Here is a 7,591-nt window from a genome sequence, read left to right on the forward strand (position 1 = left end):
AGCAGGTCGAGGCTGCAGTGGCAGGAAGCGTGCCACTGCACTCCAGTCTGGGCGACAGAGTGAGACTCCAACTCAAAAAAAAAAAAAAAAAGGAGTGTGTTTGAAGGATTGCATTCATGGCTTCAATTCTTTATGCCCCTACCCTGTATCAACAACCTCTACCATGTTGTAATCTTATAGTCCCCTCTGAGTCTGACCATGGACCCACCATGTGACTCGTTGTGAAAGGGATGTTAGCTTACGCAACTTAAATAGAGGCTTGGAAAAGCTCTGTACATCAGCTTTTGCTCTCACACCTCATCAATGCCATGAGAAGATATCTGGGCTAGCTGGCTGGATCATGAGAGTCACATGGAACACCAGCTTCCAGCTCACGGATTCACAGATGTGGCGGAAAGTCCACCAGGATGGTCAGGACTACCTAACTGATTGCCCCAGATGCATGAACGAATGCCTTCTGTTGCATGATACGGAAGTTTTGCTGCTGTTTGTTGAGCTGCATTGTTGTGGCAGTTGATACAAGTAGCCTTCCTTATAGGTGATCTAGAATCTAGAGTTCTCTTGTTTGCCAGTTTTATAAGTAATGGGGGAAGGGGAAAGGGGAAAGAGAAAGAAAAATACTTGACTGAAACACCTTTCTCTCTCCTAACTTTATATAGAAGATTAGATAGAGATGGGGATAAATTAGATGAATTAGTGGAAATAGTAGGCTTCATTCAAAGGTTATTTATTTGATTGATATTAAAAGCAGAAAGGATCGCTGGGTTCGGTGGCTCAGCCTGTAATCCTGCGCTTTGGGAGGCTGAGGTGAGTGGATTGCCTGAGCCCATGGGTTCGAGACCCGCCCAGGTAACTTGGCGAGACCTCATCTCTACAATAAATCAAAAATTAGCTGGGCGTGGTAGCGCGTGCCAGTAGTTCCAGGTACTCGGAAGGCTGAGGCGGAAGGATCGCCAGAGCCCAGCAGGTCGAGGCTGTGGTGGCCGGGAGCGGCCACTGCACTCCAGTCTGGGCGACGGAGTGAAACTCCAACTCAAAAAAAAAAATCAGAAAGGATCTAATAAAACTTTCTATCAACAGGGGATAAGGACAGGTGAGTGAGAGAAGAGGATAAGAAAACTTAAGCTGGACGCAGTGGCGTACGTCTGTAATCCTAGCACTTTGGGAGACAGAGATAGAAGGATTTCTTGAACCCAGGAGTTCAAGATCAGCCTAGGCAACATAGCAAAACCTCATCTCTAAAAAAAAAAAAAAAATCCAAAAATTAACTGGTGTGGTGGTGCATGCCTGTGGTTCTTGGAAGACTGAGGCAGAAGAATCACTGAGCCCAGCAGGTTAAGGCTGCAGTGGCTGTGAGTATACTGCTGCACTCTAGCCTGGTCAACAGAGTGAGATTCCAACTCAAAAAAAATTTAGCTTAAAAAGAAACAGGAAAACGTTGAAGTTTTCCTTCGGAGAAACCTTTCCCTCCAGGAAGCTGGTCCTCCCCAAGGCTTACCTCCAGAGAAACGTCTGTCCCATTCCAACTGGATGTATCCAACTTGAAGGAAGCAAGACCATCATTGTCAGTAACGAAGGTCTGATGGATCGTTCCACTTGTGCCATAAATCACCAGAAACACTGGACGGTCCTTGAGAAGGGAGCCATCATGGCCTCTAACTCTTATCTGAGGGGTGAAAGTCATTAGGGCATTAGAATTGGGTTTGGAGTAGGCTTGAGTGTGAGGCACAGTGAAGTAATAACAGAAAATCTCAGAATACATCCCAGGACAGAGTCCCGAAAAAGGCAGATGAGATTCAAACATTTGAAACTAGGATCTATGAGGATCTGAGAAACAAGCAGAAGGACCAGCCTGAGCAGAACGAGATTTGCCATTTGGCTAATGATGCTGCAGGGCTCTCCACTCGCACAGGCTCCTTCCAAGGTTCTGAGGCATTAGGAAGGGCCCTGAGGTCACAGTGATATTGTTTTGGGACTGGGCACGATGGCCCACACCTGTAATCTCTTCACATTGGGAGGTCGAGGCAGGAGGATTGCTTAAGCCCAAGAGTTCGAGACCAGCCTGGGCAACATAGTGAGACCTTATCTCTACCAAAAAATCAAAAAATTAGTTGGGCATGGTGGTGCACACCTGTATTCCCAGCTACTCGGGAGGTTGAGGCAGAAGGATCACCTGAGTCCAGGAGGTAAAGCCTGCAGTGAGCTGTGAGCTGTGATCATGCCATTGCACTACAGCCTGGGCAACAAGATAAGATCCTGAATGAGTCAGAGTCTTACTCTGTTGCCCAGGCCAGAGTGCAGTGGCATGCTCATGGTCACCACAGTCTTGACCTGCTGGGCTCAGGTGATTCTTCCGTCTCAGCCTTCCAAGTAGCTGCAACTACAGGCATGCGCCACCATATCCAGCTCATTTTTTGATTTATTGTAGAGATGAGGTTTCACCAAATTGCCCAAGCTGGTCTCAAATCCCTGGGCTCAGGCAATCCTCTCGCCTCAGTCTCCCAAAGTGCTGGGATTAGATGCGCCTGGCACTTTCTTTTTCTTAAAGAGAGCCTCTTTCTCCTCCCAAATTGTATAATCCTTAGACTCAAAAAAAAAAAAACAAAAAACAACTGGAACTACCCTTGACCTAGAGAAAAGATAGTAAGATATCTAGGAATAAATTCATCTAAATGTATACAATATTACTGTGTAGACCAGTTGTGTGGGAAGTAAAGAAAGACAAGTTGAAAGAGGAAGGATTCAGTTTGATATCAGGAAGAAGATACTAACAGGAAAATTTTAAAACTCTAAAGAAAATGTTTAAGGAGCTGTCGTCAATGGCTCTCTGTTCAAAAAAGTTGGATATTAACCTCGCCTAGATGCAGGAGCCCAGGTTAGGTGATTTCTCTAGAAATCTTGCAGCTCTTACATTCAAAGATTTGGACACTAGAATGAGACCCTGGCATGAAGAAGGGTCCCGAGGTCACATTAATTAATATTCAAGACACATCTCAAGTGAGACTGAGGGCAGCACAGCACGAAGAGTTAAGAAGCCCCGTATGCAGGCTTCCTGAATTTGGCCATAGTTACCACTTATTAGCTGTATGACCTTGAGAAACACCACTCATCCTCTCTTGCCTCAGTCTCCTCATCATAAACAAATAAATAAATACTCATAAATAAGTGAATACATGGAAAATGCTTGGGACAATGCTCAGTGAGCTATTTTTATATGGCTACAGGAAGGAGGCAAAAGTGGATAGTTAAACCTTTCTTGTCTACGCAGAGACAAGTCTTCACATACCTTCCCATTGAAGGGGAAATTGGGGTAATAAAAATTATTGGTGTCTTCAAAAGTCATTGATCCCATCTGTGATGAAATGTAGATATCCTGAGTGGTATTGGCCGCCACTCCTGCAGAGGAAAACCAGGTGTATAGTGATCTAACCACCCGATACCCTCATCTTCATGTTTAACATCAAATCCCAGGGAGAATGGTGATACTGGAAATATGAAGTAGAATGTGTTTCTAGCCAAAGATCCAAAGCAACTTATCCTTTCCAAACTTTTGGAGAAGTTGGAAGTATAGGTCATATTTCCTATAGATGGCAGGGTGGAGTCTGGCATTTCCCCATGACTAGTAACTAGGAACAGGATTACCTCCCAAACCAAACACTCATGAGGGTAGGTCTCGAACCCTTGAGTAAATCTGTCCCCGAGACAGCCTTTTTCTTTCTCTGTCTCTCTTTTTTTTTTAATGACAAGGTCTCACTCTGTCACCCAGGATGGAATGTAGTGGTGCAATCATAGCTCACTACACCATCCCAAGTGGCTGGGACTATAAGGCACCCGCCATCACACCCAGCTAATTTTAAAAATTTTTTAGAGACTGAAACTTGCTATGTTGCCCAGGCTGGTCTCACAATCCTGACCTCTTCCTGCCATGGCCTTCTAAAATGCTGGGATTACAGGTGTGAGCCACCACACCTGGACTCTTTCTCTTCTCTTAAAAGAGCCAAGAAGTACCACCACTTACCTGTCCCTTCCTCCACCACAGTAGCTACAATATTGATGTTGTGGTTGTACATATATCCAGTGAGGTTAAAGGTGGCCATGTCCACAGATGCTGAGAAGCATCCTGTTTTGTCAGTCTAGTAAGGTAATCAGAGAGAGAGAGAATGAGGAATCGAATTTCTACTTTCATTTCATAATGCACTGTAGAAGAAAATAATTTATCCCTATACCCCATATCTTTTTTTTTTTTTTTGAGTTGGAGTCTCACTCACGGTCACCACAGCCTTGACCTGCTGGGCTCAGGTGATCCTTCCGCCTCAGCCCTCCAAGTAGCTGGAACTACGGACATGTGCCACTACGCACGGCTAATTTTTTGATTTATTGTAGAGACAAGGTCTCACGAAGTTGCCCAGGCTGGTCTCAAAGCCCTGCGCTCAGGCAATCCTCTTGCCTTGGCCTCCCAATGTGTTGGGATTATAGACTTGAGCCACTGCACCAGGCAGTATACTCCATATCTTTAAGAGAGAAAAATGCTCCTATAACATGCTCCTATAACACTCGCACATATATAATCATAACGTGATGTTGAAGTGCTAAGATTTGAGAAGGGGAAAAAGAGCCAACTGCAGAACTGGAAAAGTATATCTTACAAAGGTTTAGGCTAATTTCTTGAATACAAGACAGACTCTGAAAGACCATTCATCCAGGATGAAGAACACCGCTCTGTTCTTCGGAACTGGGATAACGATCTTGTGAAATGCGTTCTACTTCGGGCTTGTAACCGCTTTTCTACATTGGTGTTTACGTCCTCTTGGAGACAGGTGGCAAATTTCTACATCCCGCTCACTTGCCTGTCCAGAGAGGTTCCTGCACTTGTCAGGCAGCTGTTCCCGTGCTCTGTCTCGATGCCAGTACGGATACGCCTTCTGACACACGGATGCCTGCACTGCCCCCAGCACAGGTTTTCCATAGGTGTACCTAGCCAAGGAAAGCGTGAACGGTCAGAGCTGGGAGGTTCTGCCTGAAAATCCAGCTCTCTTTCTTCAAACACCGCTTTCTCTTCTTTCCCACTAGCCTCTGAACATGTTCTGACAGTCCTGCCTTCTTCTCTCTGTGTTTCCTGCTTCACCCAGAGCCTTAGAATATTGCCATCACACAATAAGCACCATCCTAAGGAAAGTAACCGTATCTTTCTTTCTCTTGATTCCTATTTCTCCATGGGATTCAAGATTGCGTTCTGCATAAAGGAGAGAGTATATCAATCATACTGAGTGGACAAGGGGAAGGAAGGGCAGAAACACCATCATAACGTGTTCTTGGGTAAGTCACGACTCTGAACTACTTAAGATATCCCAGGGTTTTGTTTTGTTTTGCTTTTTGAGCAGGAGTCTCATTCTGTCTCCCAGGCTGAAGCGCAGTGGCACGCTCATGGCTTACCACCGCCTTGACCTCCTGGGCTCCAGTGATCCTCCCGCCTCAGCCTCCCGAGTAGCTCGAACTACAGGCACACTCTGCTGATTTTTTATTTTTCGTCGAGATGAAGTCTCACTATGTTGCCCAGGCTGGTCTCCAACGCCTGGGCTCAAGCGACCCTCCCGCCTCAGCCGCCCAAACTGCTAGGATTACAGACATAAGCCGCTGTGCGTGGTCAAAACATCCCAGGTTTTGGCCTATCCCCCACCCAAACCCTCTCCCATCATTTCTCTCAGTACAGCTTTAATTTCCACCAGATCCAGAGCTTCTACTCTTACCTACAACAAATTTTCACTAGGAAAGATTCCTCCACCACGGATAGCTGCTTGGGGTCCACCACTTCCACCTTGAACTTCGGCAGCACTGGCGAGAGCAGCAAGAGAAGAGGGAAAGCCCAGGAGGAGGACTTGGTCAAATAGGGCAGGAACAGAGGGTTACAAAACAGTGGTGATCAAATGGATTGATTTAATTAAAGGGGTATCATTAAGGCAAAATGCTTCTGAAAGTTTTGGCTTGTTTAGCACTGACTCAACAATGAGTAAATAATCCTGCCTCCGAGTAGATATGACTTTACCTTTGCTGATTTAGAGACTGTCACCCAGGCTGGAATACAGGGGTGCGATCATAGCTCACTGATGCCTCAACTCCTAGGCTCAAGCAATCCTCTTGCTTTAGCTTCCCTAGTAGCCGGGACTACAAGCATGCACCACCACACCTGGCTAATTCACATTTTTGTAGAGACAGGGTCTCTCTATATTGAACTCCTGGGCTCAAGCGATCCTCCCACTTTGGCCTCCCAAAGTGGTAGGATTACAGGTGTGAGCCACCACACCCAGCCTGTGGCCAACACTTTGACCTGCCCATGTCCCCCACTTACCATACTCCTCCACACTGAAAGTGCCAAAGGTCTTGCCGTCAGCCACTGCCACTGTATAGGTGCCCAGCGTCGCCTCTGGTGCCAGCTGGAAGGACAGGTCTACGATGCCGTGCTCAGGCACCACTTCTAGCCACTGTGCAATCCTGTTGCTATTTGGATCCTGTGTCCAATAAAGAGAAACGAGATGATGTGCCTGGCTGTTTGCTTCCCACTGTGCACCGCAAAATGCAGGCCAAGACGCAAAAAGTGCCGGGCTCGGTGGCTCAGCCTGTAATCCCAGCGCTTTGGGAGGCCGAGGTGAGCGAATTGCCTGAGCCCGCGGGTTCGAGACCCGCCTGGGCAATTGATGAGACCTCATCTCTATGATAAATCAAAAAAATGAGCCGGACGTGATAGCGCGCGCCTGTAGTTCCAGCTACTCGGAAGGCTGAGGCGGAAGGATCGCCGGAGCCCAACAGGTAGAGGCTGTGGTGGTTGGGAGCGGCCACTGCACTCCAGTCTGGGTGACGGAGTGAGACTCCAACTAAAAAAATAAAATAAAAGACGCAAAAAGCAGGTAAAGAACCCACCCGTTGTTCATGACCCCTGTGGTCTGCGTCCAGGGAGAACAGATCCCTGTGGTGGTTATCATTTCCTTCAACACTGAATGAGATAAATACTCTTATAGATCCAGCCCCCATTTGGGAGGAAAGGGGTCCTTGTGGACCCGAATGATCAGAGGGAGTCCTCTAAAGCGTTATTACCACTTTTAGAGAGTGGACATCCAAATGTCTTTTACAAAGAATGTTTACTCCATTTCTGGTCCTGTAAAGGGACAAGGCTAAAAAATTGGTTGTAAGATACCTGAAAGATAGGTAACTTAATTGACAAATGGAGGAGAGCCTGTGGGGAACTCATTCTTCTAGATCTTTCCTTTGCAACACTTCTCACGGGTATTCACGTTATTGTTTAACTGTTGAGTGTCAATAAAAAGAACCATTACTGAAGACCAGGAAGATCACACAACCAAGCCTGGCTAAACTGGTATGGCACAGGGAAGTGACAGGAATCAAAGGTGGTGTGGTCATCACAGAGGTTGGTGTCCTTGTCAACAGAGATTTAGGTCTGAGAGACCAGGAGGGTGGAGGCAAGAGGACAGACACAGCTTGGGTGGCCGTGGGTGCTCGGAGCTGGGGCAGAGTCGTGGAGCTCTGGGCTACAAGTTCAGAGTTGTTTCTGCCTTTAGGTTTTTTTTTTTTTTTTTTT

At 46.6% G+C, this 7,591-nt stretch overlaps 1 protein-coding gene across 1 annotated transcript in view; it reads right to left on the reverse strand.

Moving 5' to 3' along the window:
- Positions 1-7,591, reverse strand: part of A2ML1 (alpha-2-macroglobulin like 1) — a 54,832-nt gene that overhangs the window by 40,807 nt on the left and 6,434 nt on the right. The window contains exons 6-11 of the mRNA XM_008050317.2: positions 6,347-6,506; positions 5,748-5,832; positions 4,848-4,974; positions 4,019-4,133; positions 3,287-3,396; positions 1,499-1,666 (exon numbers count right to left, since the gene is read on the reverse strand). Of these exons, the coding sequence (XP_008048508.1) occupies positions 1,499-1,666; positions 3,287-3,396; positions 4,019-4,133; positions 4,848-4,974; positions 5,748-5,832; positions 6,347-6,506 (765 nt within the window). The remainder of the gene's footprint in view (positions 1-1,498; positions 1,667-3,286; positions 3,397-4,018; positions 4,134-4,847; positions 4,975-5,747; positions 5,833-6,346; positions 6,507-7,591) is intronic.

The sequence above is a fragment of the Carlito syrichta genome, unplaced genomic scaffold (genome assembly GCF_000164805.1).
Source record: "Carlito syrichta isolate Samal-C Ts95f unplaced genomic scaffold, Tarsius_syrichta-2.0.1 Scaffold143822, whole genome shotgun sequence".
Lineage (NCBI taxonomy): Eukaryota > Metazoa > Chordata > Mammalia > Primates > Tarsiidae > Carlito > Carlito syrichta.